This window comes from Sinocyclocheilus grahami, unplaced genomic scaffold (genome assembly GCF_001515645.1).
Source record: "Sinocyclocheilus grahami isolate Dianchi unplaced genomic scaffold, SAMN03320097.WGS_v1.1 scaffold615.1, whole genome shotgun sequence".
Lineage (NCBI taxonomy): Eukaryota > Metazoa > Chordata > Actinopteri > Cypriniformes > Cyprinidae > Sinocyclocheilus > Sinocyclocheilus grahami.
The window spans coordinates 34093-50681 of NW_015505794.1; the positions used below are offsets into that span (position 1 = coordinate 34093).

The following is a 16589-nucleotide window of genomic DNA, read 5'->3' on the forward strand; positions in this document are numbered from 1 at the left end:
ATTAACACCAGTGCATGCTGGGAGTGCCACTCTTCTCTGTGAGTGCATTAATAGAGCCTTTAAAAAGGAAGGTTAAAAGCAGCCCATCCTGCTCAGATCAATTCTTTATTGTGGTAGTGAACTGTGGCTCCTGTGACTATTTCCTCTTGTTAACATAATGCTTTAAAAAGCAACCGAAAGGATTTTACTGTATAAATAATGCAAATGGAAGGTTATCACTAAAAGCAACAGGTTATGGCACACTCATCACTTTTCAGTGCCAGTGGCAAACTGTACACAGACTTAAAAGCTTTTTGCTGTGAGAGAAGGAAAGAAGAAGGAAAATGCAGCACTTTACGTGAGTTGAATAAAGCAGCATCACTGATAGAGAAGTACAGAGACAGCGTTTTGTATTCCCAGAAACACCATCACCTCACAGAAGGGGACAAACCACTTAAGACCTGAGCATTAGATACAGCACGGCTGCTTTATTCCAGCAGCGTTCATTAGGTCAAGACGACGGCTTGGGCTTTCTTAAAGCACTCAAGCAGAGTTCATGGTCATTTATGATGCAGGCAGTAGAGGTTAGAAAAAAAAAACCATCACAACCATGTTGTTAGCAACTGAGGAGTTTGTACTCTTCAAGGCACTGCAAAAAATAAAGGAACAAAGAGATTGAATAGTTTTTCAATAATCTATTTTGTTTCAATCTCATAACCTTGTTTTAATCTTTACATAATCATGTTTCTCACCGGAAAGAGGTCGTGTTTATTCTCTGTAGCATAATTAGAACAGGATACGGTAGAACTTCATTGATCCCTGAGGAAAATCTCTTGTTATAATAACAGATCCCTGGAAACAGCAGCAGGACCAAAGGCGTCATATCACAGAGAACATGACTTACAAACATGTTTAAGAAAAGGTAAACCTGTTGTGAAAAGAGAATTATATTTTTACTTAGATTTTTGTTTGTTTAAAATAAATGCAAATGCATTCAACATTATATAAACACTGATTAATGGAAATAAAAGAACATTTGTTATAGTTTTGAATAATGTATAGTTGGTAGGAAAAAAATAAGAATTGTACTGAATTTAAAATGGTTAAAAGAGGGGGAAAATGCATTAAAAGTATAATTTTGAATTAAAAATGAAAGGATGTTTATTAAGTGATGTAATTGCTAAATGAAAGTAGGTTATTTTGGTGTCAGCATGCAAACTAAGAAAAAATATTTGAAATAGCTTCAAAAACCACAAAGTTGATTAATTAGGTATTTTGTGTACCATAAATAGAAAACTAAACAAAGTTCAAAAGGAAATAAACACTTACCTCAAGTCCTCCGGCATCCCTCCGCCAACCCAACTCCTGTTTTATTATGTATTAAAAATTATATAAACATTAATTAATTAGTCTAGGGGTGGTGATTCCAGAGGCTTGAGGCGAGTTTTGTGTTTGAGTCCTTCATCATGGACAGAAAGCCAAGATATTTAGTCAATATCTCTCGAAGGTTACATAAAAATTCGAACTTATAAACTCAAGTTTTCATTGTTAGAATATATTTTGTAAATAGATATTTAGTTAATCATGATTTGAATACATCATTGATTTTTTTTACTCTGAAAACATTTTAGAGCACTAGCATAATCTAATGCCAAAAACACCCCTTTTGAATGTAAACAAAATAGTACCATCAACAAGAGATATCGATCCATTTTTCACTTATTTACCCATCCTCTGAGTCCTTCTGAGGTTATGAATATCATTATGAAAAATGCCTGCAGAAATGTGGGCCTGACGGTGGGTTGTGAGCCGTGACAGTGAGCTCTGTCCTTCTGCACTAGTGTCAAACTCACTCTTTAATATCATCAAAGAGTACTTAACCTTATCTGAGTTTCACGATATGATTGGCTACACAGCGATGGAGTTTGTCCAAGAGTTTCTGAAATGTGTTACTATCTATGAGACAGATAAAGAAAGAGAGAGAATTGCAGTGGCAGAATAGTCAGCACTCTCTCATGAGTTAGATGGACCTTGGGCAGCTCCCTAGCCTTTTGCTTAGTGGACTTCAGGGAGACACTGATAACAAGGTAGCAGCACTCTGTGAAGTCAACAGAAAGAGAGAGCGGGGGATTGGAGATGTTAAAAGCCTGATAGAGGTCCACAGGAGTTTCAGATTAAGGATGTGACAAGAATATCTTCCGCTTGTGTTTGTGTAAATGGGAGAAAGAGATGTTGTACAGTACATAAGTCCACACAAGGAAAACCTGTTTGTGTGATGTATTTGATAGTGTCCAGTGTGTGAATGTCTATGTATACACAACAGGTCTCTGGTTTTGTGTGGTCTGTGCGTATTTCAGTTCAAGTCCATAGAGATGAATAAACATACAGTGCTGTGTGTGTTTGCCATGTTTATTGGGGATTTATTTTTGATCAACATAAAGGCACAAGATAATGAGCAATAAGAATTATATAATGGAGAAGAGAGCTGCTGAATGATAGAAATTTCTGAGTAAAGGACTAGGACAAAAATCTGAAGCTCGAATGACAGCTGGGAAAAGTAGATAAAGGCCCTTTCATCATAACAATTACTGCTAAAATTATTTTAGAATAATCTATAGTTGCATTTTTGATCTTAAACTAAAACTCATATACAGACCTCTGGGTAGAAGAACTAAATAAAAGTTTGTTGTTTCATAAAAACCACTGTGAAAGAACTATTGTGAAGGAGTTTTGATCTTAACTGTCATAAAAATTAAGTTATGTTTAATAATTTGTGTAATAATAATAATTATTATTATTATTATTATTATCAGGAAGTGTTTTGTGTTTGTCATTTTTATCACAAGAGGTATCCCATATCTTGCAACTCATCCTAATTTAATATAACATCTCTAACCTTAAAAATAATACTTTTAATTACAATATTTAAAAAGAAAAACACTAGCATCTTTAATGCAGGTCCACTGTAAGTTTGTTGTGCTTGGGGGCTGATAGCATGGACAGATTGGGTGTGCTAACCTGATCACAGCTGTGTCATGCTAATGAGACCCTCGGGGCTGGGCTGGACTACTGCTCTTTGTTGTGTGGTTCCCATAAGACCTGATCTGAGGTGATAACCTTTGTTTTACACTGGGCCTCCTACAATACTGCATTTTAGACAGGTGTGTATGTGTGTGTCACTGGATAGGGGAATAGTTACATGAAATCTTCCTCAGAGAACAATATCTCCCCCAGGGAAATTTTGAGTGCTTGTGATTTGTTGAATTGTTCACACAGAGTCTGAAAGAGGATGAGAACAAAAGATACAGATAGGTCTTTCCATCATACAAAACCCTTACATTTACAGTCTCATCAGTTACAGTATGGATGGAATTGTCTTTCTTTTATTAGAACAAATTATGAGCTTCTCATTAAACAGTTGTAAAAAGGTACTTTTTGATGAGAGGTACCATGCGAGATAGAGTTCAGTAGAGCCTCTCCACAGCTAGTGAGCATGAACAAGTGTATTTGTGGGTGTTTGTGTGTGTAGGTGTAGAGTCAGCTATATTTCCTCTCATCCACTGTTCTCTCTGTCAGATGATAGCTCGGTTGGCAGTACAGATACTGGCGGTGTTGAGGAGGTGCTTGACTTTTCGTCCCCCCAAGCTTTTACACGCCGCCTGCAGCACCTGGCCACTTTGTTGACCTGCTTTTAAAGCCCTATCCACTTGTGTCTCAATCACCAAAAATAACTGCACCCCCCTGAAGAACTCCAGACTCACTTGCTTCTTTTGGTGTCACTCCATTGCTATTCCTCCTGCACTATAAGTAATATTCCAGCAGCAATGGTAATTTCTTATCACTGTTTCTATCACTCTGTGTGTCTGTTTGTGTGTTCCAGACAGACACTAATGCACTAGTCTGTCCATTAGTGGTAGAGATTTTAGAGGTCTCCTCTTTTTGCAGGTTACAACACTTCACCAGTAGATGGCGAAAAGTAACTGTCTTCATGAGTGAGTCCCTGATTCGTTCATTAAACCAATTCGTTCAAATGCACTGAATCATTCAGCAATGAAACAAGTGACTCTTTTTACGAGTGAGTCATTGAATCAATCACTCAACCAATTTGTTCAAAAACACAGATTCATTCGCAGCTACTGTATGTTGCTTAGAGATGTGAACAGTGGCTTCTGTGGTTTCGTTTGGAAATTTTTGCATTGGCAATACTGTGTCTAAAATCGAAGTTATTCTATATCAGGGTTAGTATAATACCTAAAACCATAAAAATACCTGTTACTTGAAATAAAGTTTAATTTAATTTAAATATACAAATGTATTAGTTTATTATTTAGTTTATTATTTTTTAGTTTTGTTGTAAAATTAAACTTATTTTAGTGTAGTGTACTGTTTTTAAACTATAGACATAAAAAAACAATAAAAATGACAAACTAAAATCTAAATGGATATTTTTAAATATAAAATATAAAATCAAAAAGTATCTCAATAGTACCTCAATAATACTAAATATTAGCTGTATTGAGCTGTTGTATAAAAGCATTAGTGCTGTTTGTGTAATACTGCTAATTTCACAGAGGCTGTTGCTAATGTACAGTTCGTGTGAGACAGCATTCATTCTCCAGTAACCAATGAAATGTCAGACTCTTATGGATGCTAAAATGTTCTCCATTACTCTATTTTTACTAAATAAAGTCTAACATACTGTACACAAAGAGGCCCCATAAATGTTTTTACCCTTGGAAAATATTCCAGATTCTCTTGAAATGTGTACTTAACCTGTCTCTGAACCTTAGAGTGGACACAGCTATTGATTCCTTAGACAACATGGAGGAAAAACTCAGTAAAGTATATGGCTGCCAAGTTTTTCAAGAGAGCTCTCATGCCCCTATGGCTTACCCCCGGAGCTTTTCAAATAGCTGTGATAGGCAGCTGTGTCCCAAACAGGCTTATGAACACATAACACCCTCTCCAAACACGCGCACACACACACACACACACACACACACACTCTCTCTCTCGGCTGTGCTCAAAACAGGCTTATACACACTCACACACACTGTGACAGGCAGCTGAGTTCTCAACAGGCTTATGTGCCACAGGTTCCCGTGTGGAATCCCTTTCTTCTTTATGGTGAGATTATAGTGAATCCATCAGTACAGATGCAGATTGGATTGGGAGGAGAATCCCTAAAGAGAAGCTTTTCTTTACCCATCATCTCTGGCAGCTCCCAAATCAAAGTGTTGGATTAACGCTCACAGATCCACAAGCACCGAGTCCTTTTATATGGATATATATCATCCATTACCTGCACATTAGCATCTAATATATGCTGTTTCTGCGAGGGGCGTGTGAATCAGCACGATTACGCCGCAGCTCCTGTACTGAAGATATTACTTTTACTGGAACAGAATGAGAATTTCCAAGTGCTCATTGGCTCGATTTCTCTCCCTCGTTCTCACACACACATACTCCACATACAACAGGCCAGGGCCAACTGCCAAAGCCTCCATCTTTCTTACTCTTGTTTTCATTTGGCGACAGTACTCATGTCTGCGTTTGTCTCTTTTGATAAGGCTTTTCATCCTGTTTGCATTGATTACAGCCTGACAAGTTGCTCTGATACACCATGGCCCATTCAGCCTAGCGCTGCAAACTGAAGCTATTGTAAGCAGGAATGTCTCTTTTCAGGCCCCAATCCCACGTATGAAAGAACGTCAATAATCCAGAGACAGAGGCGCCCCACAATACATGCACGCCATGCAGAGTCGGACCTAGTTTTCTGCTCCACTACCAGGGAAATCAAGCAATGAAGAGAGAGCTAGGTAGCGGAAGGTTGCATGCATGAAAAACAGGCAGGCAGAGACTGAGAAAGAAACATTTCTCACATACTGAGGATAATCCTGCCAGCTATCATTTGGAGCTGCATTAGCATGAAAATACAAAGCGTGTTTGTCAGAACAAAGGTGCGAATGAACAGGCACTTGGATATGAAACTGTTGTGCGTTTCCGCTCCATAATTACAGCTAAATCAGTTCCATCCTCTAGCAATGGTTATATAGCAACGCATAAATCTGTGCTGAAATGAATCTCTTGCAGGTATATGGCAAATACTTGGTTTTATAGCCCAGGCAGTAATTTGAAAAGAGGGGTGGAGTGCAGTCTGTCATCTTCAGCTGTTACTACGGTCGTCAAAATAGACTTGACTCGACTATGGTAGCCCTTGTCTGTGGCTTGAAAACTCATTGACTCACACTTTTGTTGTATTATACAGAAGGTTTTTGTGAGGGGTCACTGAGCAAGCAGGAAATCTCTATTATCTCTGCACACACAAACGGTTCACAAGTAGCTTGCAGAGAGCTTACTGTTCATAGAAGTGTGTCTGCCATTAACCCAGTACAGCATTTTGAACATTTTTGTAATTCCAGGAGAAAGAATCAATATTACATTTGTGCACTGACAAAATGTAGTTCTCTTAAATGTTAGAGCAGTGGTGTGTCATTAATGGCTCTCAGTATGACTCCATGCTCCATCCTCAGCTCCACTCCAGACATTTGTTCTAGCCAATAACCCTCTCAAATGGGATGGACAAAAGTTTACAGTTTAATCGAACAATGGTTAGCTTTTTCCCAGATCTTTGTATTGAAATGACCCTGAAGTCCCTGGGCGCAAACATCTTAAACGTGTCCAATTAGTCCGTTTAAAAGTACATTCCACCTTCCATGTTAAGGTACCCCGGATTACTGTTTTATACCGCAAATGTCTAATAGCCTATTTTTTTTAATGATCAAATAAATAAATAAATAAGCACAGATGATTATTAAGCATATCAGATTACACCCCTATTTGGAGAAAACAAATAAAGCCTGAAACAGTTGGCTACGATGAACCAGCCTTTGAGTGGAATAAATGTTTTGTTTTGTGGTAATGCGACTTGCATACATAGAAAAAAAATCGAACTGATATTTAGCCCCTACTAGCTTTTCCCTCTTTTGTTTTACGCAGGGCTCTTTTTACCACAACAAGCAGCAAATGTGTGTTTGACTCGCGCTGTACAACTATTCTGTGTTTGCAGCACGCGCAGCTGAATGCTTCAATCTTATTGGAGATAATGAGCCAGCGCGCTGTGTTTTTGTCTTGTTCCTCGGCTGTGTGTGAAGGATAACGGGGTTAAATCGGGTATAAGGAGCGGGGGAAGCGGTGGACGGACTGGGCTTTGTGTGTCCGCGAGTGCAGGGAGGGGTGACCGACGGGCTCTCGCTCATCTACTCGGATTACTGAAGAGCGCCACATCCCTGGATCTTCACCTCAGAAGGGATACATTCAGGATGTATCCGCAGGGCCGGCATCCGGTGAGTAACATAAATTATATTGATGCATTGTGTTCAGGCAGCTCCGCGCAAGAGCGCGTTTACCTTCTCCGTTGAGCGCTGTTGTGTCGCGTGACGGTCCTTTATTTCTGCACAAACTAAATAAGGATGCACTCCGCTGGACGTCCGATAACTTGCTTCTGAACTGTAGTGCGTTTTCATTTCACTTTAAAGTGGAAAAACGTTTAGAAAAAATGAAAGGAGGGGAGTCAGCTGCTCGTTTTTCTCCGGGGCTGTTTAGACGCAGTGACCCGTCTGTGTCACGCCGACCGCTGCTGAGTGTTGGAGGCTCAAAACCATCGACAGGCCGAGCTCGAGGGAGCGCCTGGCACTTCTGACAAACCGCAGTTCAGCTCCGATGAAATATCATTTCCCTGAAAATCGGGAAGCATGAAATGTGTTATTGACACCCGTGGTTATACCCATGACTTGCTCAAAAACACAGTGAAAGTAAAACCTGAGACCTATGGACTACCGTAAAAGGAGTAATGGAGAAGGTCGTAGGTTGTGTTGGTAATGGTGGTAGGATGTCAAAGGTACAATGGCATGCTAAAAACACTGTTGTTGGAGTAATAGCATACTGCATCAGTGACTAGGTTGGATTGTATTAGTAACATGAAGTTTTTCCTTTGCAACAGTTGACATAAATGATTGATATTTTTTTTCAGGCACCTCACCAGCCTGGTCAGCCAGGCTTCAAATTCACTGTAGCAGAATCTTGTGACAGGATCAAAGATGAATTCCAGTTCCTTCAAGCTCAGTACCACAGGTAAATATGGCTGTGACTCATTTCACACCTGTTACTAGACTCTGATGCTGCTTTGATTGTGTAAATCAAATGCAGCATTAGTGCAACCTTAAACTTTGCGGTTGTTGAAAAGTAACTATAACAATGTTGTACGTAATATACCTGTCTCTGTGTGTGTGTAGTAACTCTAACTAACTGTTTATAGTTTCATATTTGTATATGTAATTGTCCCTGCATAAGTACATAATGTCAATAAGTTGCATGTGTGTGTGACCACCTAGAGATCTTTAAGTGGCTTTGCCATCCAGGAACGGAACTCATTATAATGGTCTTTCTCTCTCTCCTTACAGTCTTAAAGTGGAGTATGACAAACTGGCCAATGAGAAGACCGAGATGCAGCGGCATTATGTCATGGTAAGAGCAAGATGGGGTTTGTTTTTTATCCGAGGTCTTCTGTCTGTTGATCTTTTGTTCCTCTGAAAACATCAATAGGGGCACCAGCCAGCTATCTGAGCTGGTGTTTAGTATCCACTACCCCTATTTATTGTGTGATAGCATTTGCATTGATTGCACTGGAGGATCAGTGTTGAGATTATAAGAGTGTGGGTGTTTTTATTTGTTGTGAAATGCCTGGAGGCTGTTTTGGGCAGGGAGTTACTGCTTGTTCCATCCACTCTGACCCAAGGTGCTGAGTGTCTCTTGATTCGTGTGAGAGAAAGGCAGACTTGCTCAGTTTAATCGGATTTGGATTTTTGGAACAAACGGCATTTAAGAGACCAGTGTAAATAATTTGTCAAGATTAAATAATAATTTTATTATAATGTGTGCAGTGAATGTAAACAACAAAGATCTTGTCAGCTAACAAATTAAAAATCAACCAATTTATGCATTTATTCAGTGGAGGTGTGTATAGTTGTTTTTGTCTTAAATTACATAGAGACCTGACCCAGATGAAACGTTATCAACCTTCAGGGTGATTGCAGTCTCATTCAATATTGACCCTTGTGTGCGATTCAGGATTTACACTAATATTAGTGTGGCTGAACGCCTCTTATTAGAAGTCCAGTGAGTGGAAACTGAATTCCATCAGGATGTGATGTAATAGTGCACAGGTTGAACACTGTTAACCGAGCTCTACTCTCTCTTATCTTATTTGAACATGCAGTAGATATTGACTCAACGTGCCGGCACCTTTGTTAAATATTATTTTTTGGAGGAATGCCGAGTGGTAAAAAGGCCACTACCAGATAAACGAAATGAAATACACAGCCATGCTCTTAGAAAAAAAAATGTTTTCAGGAGTTGTTCAGATGAACATAGTCTGAACGGCTATTTTGAGTATAGAAAAACACTTTTCTCTTGAATTGACAGAGATGCCTATGATGGAACTTTCAATGAAAATAAATGTTTCTTAGAGATGGAAGAACAGTGATGAAATGGAGGGTAAATAATGGTGGATGAGATGCTTATTTGTCAATCTTTGCATAGTTTATTTTTTTAAACAACTGTTTAGTAACTTATAAAAAGTGTGCTTTCATGAATGCTAGTAGCGAGTAAATGCCACTAAACAAATGTTGCCAGAGAGATTCATAAACATTGCTCTCTACTCCTATAATCAGGCAATTATCGGAGTCCTAGCTTTGTGTACGTTTTTTCATGGGTGTTAAACTAGGTAATAAATTGGGTGCATGATATAGGTGATACTCTGCACTACTGCAGTCAATAGCATTATATTATTGTGTGCTAAATGCATTTCTCTTTTTTTTTTTTTCTTTTTTTTTCTTTCTTGCAGTATTATGAGATGTCCTATGGGCTGAACATTGAAATGCATAAACAGGTATGTGATCTTCTCGGACCCCATATTCTTTTCATTGTACATTGCGTGGGTTTCATTTGTGTGATTATTTTTATTGTACAAGACAAATTCTTCTGGTCAGAAAGATGATAATGGCATGGAAGGTTTCTTGCAGATATTACAACGGGTGCGTGCACAAAAACATGCAAGCGTACAGTTTGAGTAGTAATGCGTATGATTAAATTGATTACTGTAGTTAGAGGCATAGTTATTAGTGCATGGTTGAATCTGGCTTGTGCAAGTCTGAATCCATTTCCTGTTCATTCTGTTCCCTTTTTGTCTCTTTGTTTCCTATGCTGCCTCTATAAATAAAAGTGGCAGAAAGTGGTGTTTGCACACAACAGAACTAAAAATAAAAGGATAAGCAAGAGAAAGATGGAGACCTGGCCAGATAAAGGTCACTAGGTCAGCCGTGTCCAGCAGGAAAAGTTATTTAACCTCTTTTAGTAATTGATGTGAATGGTTGGCATCACAGGCAGTCCTAATTGTTGTCTGCCTGTATGGGTTGTTTTTCTGCAACTGATCGATTGGGGTTTTGTAACCAAGTGAGGTTAAGAAATTGATGCATTTTAAAAGAGATACCAGGCAACACCCCCATTTCCTCTATTTCTCTATCTCTCTGTCATTAGTAGTGATATGATGTATAGTCATATGAGGAGGGCTCAGTTTGAAGAGGCCCTTTATGGTTCTCACCCTGAGGCCTCACAAGGTTAATGGTATCAGTGTGAGGGTGGTGAATTGGAACAGCATGCACAATCCATCAGCTACTCCGAGTGTGTGTGTCTGGGCCACATGTCTCTCACAGACACTGCATTTTCTGAAAGGTTCTGTCAGGCACTTATCTCCAGCTGTGAGAGAGACGGAGAGAAAATGAAAAGGGAGGGAAGGGAAGGTACAGGGGCTTTGCGCAAACAGGTTAATCGACTGGCTTTTTTTTTCAGAGCCTCTTTTGTTTATCAATAGGGCTCTGACTGAGTGGACTCAAACGCATTAATTATTCATCGGAGCATGGACTCCCTGCTCTCTCCGGAGTTAGTGATGACAGCAGTCTGATAACACAGTCTGCCCTTCATGTAGTGCTTTTGGAAAAGAAAGGAAAGGGAGGAAAATGCATCTAGGTGCCAGATTTGTCATGTGCTTTCAGGATCCACCAGATTTGGATTAGTGTTAAATAACTGTTTAATGTAAACGCACTCGAGAGTTTGTAATGGTGCGAGGGTCAGTGCTAATCTTGCGGTACATTAGAGCCTCGGGGCAGGATGGTGAGTTTTACGGTCATGAGGGGAGGGCTGGCCGTGTGGGGGCAGGAAGTGGACTGTGCTGTGCCTGTCAATGTAGCCCTTTAATTACTGAGCCTCAGAGGCCCCTGATCTGCTGTCCCTCTGTGTTTAACACAGTTCCCTCTGTCTTCATTTTCTTCCTCATTTTGTCCTGAAGTGCTCGCTGCTGAATGAATGCAGAACTAGTGTGTGTGTGTGTGTGTGATCATTGGTGTGGCCGTATTTGGTCATTTCTTTGTGCGTGCACACACTAAGCCAGATTCATTAAGTGAAGCTCAATCTGTGGCCTTAGAGGGTGAGAGAGAGCGAGGAGGGGGGTTGAGACTGGCAGCGGGGAGGGAACTTGTTCAGATGAATAATTTATTCACGATTCCAGGAATTGTTTGCCAAGGTGATGATGGTTGATTTGATTCTGAGCCAAAGCAAACTGACTCGGAGCACACTGCAGTCTCTCTTCAGAAGTGTTTGTGTACATGTGAGTGAGTCTAGTGGTGACAAAATGCGCCAGTTAATTCCTTACAGAATGCAGACAGGGTTATTTTATAATATTTTATTCTGAAAATTTGTCTATAGTTTAAAACCCACTATTTTTTGAGCTTATCAGGGTTCATTTGTTTGTATTTTTATTTATTTTGTTACATTTACTTTATTGCACCAATAATCCGTTTTTATTTGCATAATGCCTGATTTTTTTTGTAAAATAAACCGTGAAATCAATTGCTTTAATAGTGAATTGGCATCACAACATTATCATTTGTAATATGCAACATTTTTATTTAGCTGAAAATTGCATTTGTTTTAATTATTTAATGCTTTAAGAGAGCACTCAGTTAAATATCCAGTATCAGCCAACATCTAATATTGAACTGAATGAAACTGAATGAAGTGTTTTATTGGACTGCAATATGTAATCAAATGCAAGCCTATAGGACATTTTAAGCTGCTTGCTACATTGCATCTTCATTGTTGAATATAGATATTGTTGCGTGTGTGTGTTTGTGTATAAAGTTTGGGTCACATCTGTCTCTCAGCTCTGTGCACTGAACCAGGTGGTCGTGCCTTTGTCCTTTGTGTCCGGCTTCAGCAGATGAATGCACAGAGAGACACAAACATCACTAAACGGTTCCAACAGGATTTGTGCTGGATATGCAGCGAGGGCAAGACAGAGGCACCCTGTACAGACGGCTGCTGCTCAATGCAGCCTTTCAGCCCGAGGGAAGCCGAGGGTTAGAAGAGCCTGTGTCAGGCGGGAAGGAATGAACTCGAGTGTGTGAATGCCACTGAGTGCTTTGGTTTATTTGATAACTCGTCTTATCCGTGAAGATGGCTTCATCTGTCATCGGAATGTACAGTAGTCAACATTTGAAGTGGATCAAAACCTTTCATCAAAGTTAACCTAAAACCGAAATGTGTTCTTGTCTTAGGACAACTTTGATGAACTTTTTTGATCCACTTCAAATGTTGAGTACTGTATATGTTTGAGTGAGCATGTAAATGTAAGTTCAACTGTACAAACTTGCTCCCTACTTTCCCTCTCTTTTGTGTGTAATTGTTCATTGAGTCACAGAGAGAGAGTGCAGTGGTCTGTCTGTGTGTTCATTTGTCAGTGAGTGGCTCTCCTTCAGTTGTTTTGCAGCATATTTAATCCTCATCAGTGTCTCCCTGCTCTCAGCTCGTACCCACAGCAACAGGTAAATGGCTTCTGGCGTGCCATTGACAGGGCTGTGTGTGAGAGCTCTTCACACGCTGCTTGACAGCACTGAGCACCTGGGATTGTGAAGATGAGCAGAAAGCCTCTCTCTGCTGAAGGGCCTTGTTTTCACTCCCTGTGCCCTATTTTTTTTTATCAGCCTGTGTGGGAGCTGTTCTAGTAGCTTACGGCACGCCTCTGGAACTCAGCAATACTGCTCTTCCTGTTCTTATCCCATGGTGCAGGGGTTTAATCTGAGGTTAATGTAGTTTGTAGGTTTGTGTAAAGTGATTCTGATTCAAGTCTTTTTGGCTTTTTTTATGGAGTCTGTCAACGGTAAAACTCACAAAATATGTCCAGGGCAGAAAAAAGAAAGAAAAAACGCGTTATTTAGCTAAAGAAAGAAAAATATTATTTGCATTGTGGTTAGGGATGCCCCGAATGTTCAGCAGCCGAAAATTGCAAAAAAAAAGGCAGAATAAGTAAAAAGACCAAATAAATTGTACCAAACAATGATATGATGCAATCAAATAGCAACCAGCGAAGAGTGAGAGGTGCGCACTCTTTATAATGCAACAAACATGTCAGCAGTGTGGAAGCATTTAAAACTGTCCGAGAAAGATGCAAAAATCATTACAAGCACCGACAGCGAGAGACCGTTTAGGACTGCATCGCATGTCTTCAATGAGAAGAGGAAGGGGTGATTGTTGCTGGTTACTGTATGATGATTGAAATTGCGAAATGGCCTTAAACAATGAGTAAATAAACTGCAGAACGTTGCGTTTTCTAAAAAATGCACGAATTGCATGTATTCTGACAGCGCTGCATGAACTCGCAGCAGATCTGCTTGTTAACCACAGTGTTCAAAGTCCAAAGCGCGAGGAAAATCTTCGCTGAACCAGTGTTACTCGTCAGTTGCTCAGTCACATTTTTATGAATTTTTACAAGGCATGTGACAATGTGATACGTGCGACGTATTCGTAATGAGATGAGCAGAAAGCCTCTCTCTGCTGAAGGGCCTTGTTTTCACTCCCTGTGCCCTATTTTTTTTTTATCAGCCTGTGTGGGAGCTGTTCTAGTAGCTTACGGCACGCCTCTGGAACTCAGCAATACTGCTCTTGCTGTTCTTATCCCATGGTGCAGGGGTTTAATCTGAGGTTAATGTAGTTTGTAGGTTTGTGTAAAGTGATTCTGATTCAAGTCTTTTTGGCTTTTTTTTATGGAGTCTGTCAACGGTAAAACTCACAAAATACGTCCAGGGCAGAAAAAAGAAAGAAAAAACGCGTTATTTAGCTAAAGAAAGAAAAATATTATTTGCATTGTGGTTAGGGATGCCCCGAATGTTCAGCAGCCGAAAATTGCAAAAAAAAAGGCAGAATAAGTAAAAAGACCAAATAAATTGTACCAAACAATGATATGACGCAATCAAATAGCAACCAGCGAAGAGTGAGAGGTGCGCACTCTTTATAATGCAACAAACATGTCAGCAGTGTGGAAGCATTTAAAACTGTCCGAGAAAGATGCAAAAATCATTACAAGCACCGACAGCGAGAGACCGTTTAGGACTGCATCGCATGTCTTCAATGAGAAGAGGAAGGGGTGATTGTTGCTGGTTACTGTATGATGATTGAAATTGCGAAATGGCCTTAAACAATGAGTAAATAAACTGCAGAACGTTGCGTTTTCTAAAAAATGCACGAATTGCATGTATTCTGACAGCGCTGCATGAACTCGCAGCAGATCTGCTTGTTAACCACAGTGTTCAAAGTCCAAAGCGCGAGGAAAATCTTCGCTGAACCAGTGTTACTCGTCAGTTGCTCAGTCACATTTTTATGAATTTTTACAAGGCATGTGACAATGTGATACGTGCGACGTATTCGTAATGAGACTAATTTATAAATCACTGTTCAAATTAGAATCTGTAATATTTTCTAATGTTTTAAAAGAAGTCTCTTCTCGGCAAGGCTGAGAAAAAAATACATGCCTGATTCAAGAGGGCCAAAAAGTATTATTTTACCAACTTATACATTTTAAGTTAAATTGTGCTTTGTTGGTATAATGTCTGCTAGAATGTTAAAAATGTTCAGTGTTAAATATTATTTAATTGTTGTTGTTGTTGATTTTTTTCTTTTCTTTGAAAAGCCAGACAAAACAGTAAAAAGCACATTTTGGCTATTTAATTTATGCAAAGGTGAAAAAAATTTGGCAAAATACATGGGGGGGAACACTTCGGCCTAGTGTTTAATTTTGTTCGGTTTCGTCTTTGGCCAAGAATTTTCATTTCGGTGCGTCCTTAATCGTGGCAGTTTCACGACAAATTTTTTTCCCTCTCAATTTATTATTACTTGCTTTTTTGTTGTTTGGTAATTTTCTTAATTATCTCTAAATTGATTCTCTTTTTTTATTATTATAATGGCAGTGCAGTATTTTTTTGTAGCATAATTAGATTAGAGGATAAAATGTGAGTCAGTGTCAATGCAAAAAATCTTAAAGCATATTTGTAGGATCATGATGCAAAAACATTTTTGTTTTTATGAGATTCAACCTTGTATCATATCTTCCCTAAAGTGTTTATTTATTTTTTATGAATGTAAATAGAGATGCACCGATCGATCGGCCAGTGTTCGCGATCGGCCGATTTTCCTCATGATCGGCCCGGATCGGTGATCGGCCGGTCATTCTTTCCGATTCCGAGCCGATCCGTTTCGTTACCAGCGGCATAGGCAATAACGTCAGCCGCGCATTCTTGCTCTCTTCTCTCCAACGACCCCTTCTCTCTCACACACGTCTCATTCGCTCCGGTTAAATAGAGCTTGTATTGCGCATTATTTTTGTCATTCCCGCAGGTTTCGCGCTTATACCAAACGCGCGCGCGCACCACCACAATCCGCGCTCAGTCTCAAACAGCTTGTGAGCCAAAAATACCAAAATGAGTGGCTAACTGCGCTAAAATGTTTAAATACATAAATTGTCAAAATGCCCATTTTGGCGAGTATCCAGTTAAACACAGTCAGTTTTGGAACGTTAAATAGTTGAGAGCACCACCACAATCCGCGCTCAGTCTCAAACAGCTTGTGAGCCAAAAATACCAAAATGAGTGGCTAACTGCGCTAAAATGTTTAAATACATAAATTGTCAAAATGCCCATTTTGGCGAGTATCCAGTTAAACACAGTCAGTTTTGGAACGTTAAATAGTTGAGAAAGAGAACGCATGTTGTGTAACAGTATATTGGGTCTGTGGATAAACTCTTAAAGGGACCGCAGTCCAATCTTTATGCTGCTGTCTGTCATGTTAATCAAAGAACAAAATACAAAGAAAAATGTTCTGCTCTTGACTGAATACGTTTTATAACTTTAATGGTAAGTATTAATCTGTATTTAATTTTTACAATGAAGACTACAGAAATTAAAGTAATCAAATGTAAAATAACACTGTTATTTTACATTTGATTATTTTAATTTCTGTAGTATTTCTTAACTGAATAAAAGCTTACTTAACCTGAAAAACTTATTTTCATAGCTCTTTATTCTATTGCATTTATTTGTGCTGTTGTTTGCCATTTTTTTTATTTGTTCTTATTTTATTACTGACTTTTTACTTGTGTTTTGTTATGAAAATAAAACTTTGCGTTGAAGAAAAGTAGATTTTTGTTTGTATATGCTGTCAATTAT

The 16589-nt window shown here is 39.2% G+C and overlaps 1 protein-coding gene across 6 annotated transcripts in view; it reads left to right on the forward strand.

Annotated features, from left to right (window-relative positions):
* Nucleotides 1-7009: 7009 nt before the first annotated feature.
* The window catches only part of LOC107557701 (protein groucho-1), a 32581-nt gene continuing 23001 nt past the window's right edge, over nucleotides 7010-16589 (forward strand). For all 6 annotated transcript variants that reach the window (XM_016241204.1, XM_016241205.1, XM_016241206.1 and 3 more), the window contains exons 1-4: nucleotides 7010-7325; nucleotides 8012-8112; nucleotides 8442-8505; nucleotides 9884-9928. In XM_016241204.1, the coding sequence (XP_016096690.1) occupies nucleotides 7302-7325; nucleotides 8012-8112; nucleotides 8442-8505; nucleotides 9884-9928 (234 nt within the window). In that variant the 5' untranslated portion in view covers nucleotides 7010-7301. The remainder of the gene's footprint in view (nucleotides 7326-8011; nucleotides 8113-8441; nucleotides 8506-9883; nucleotides 9929-16589) is intronic.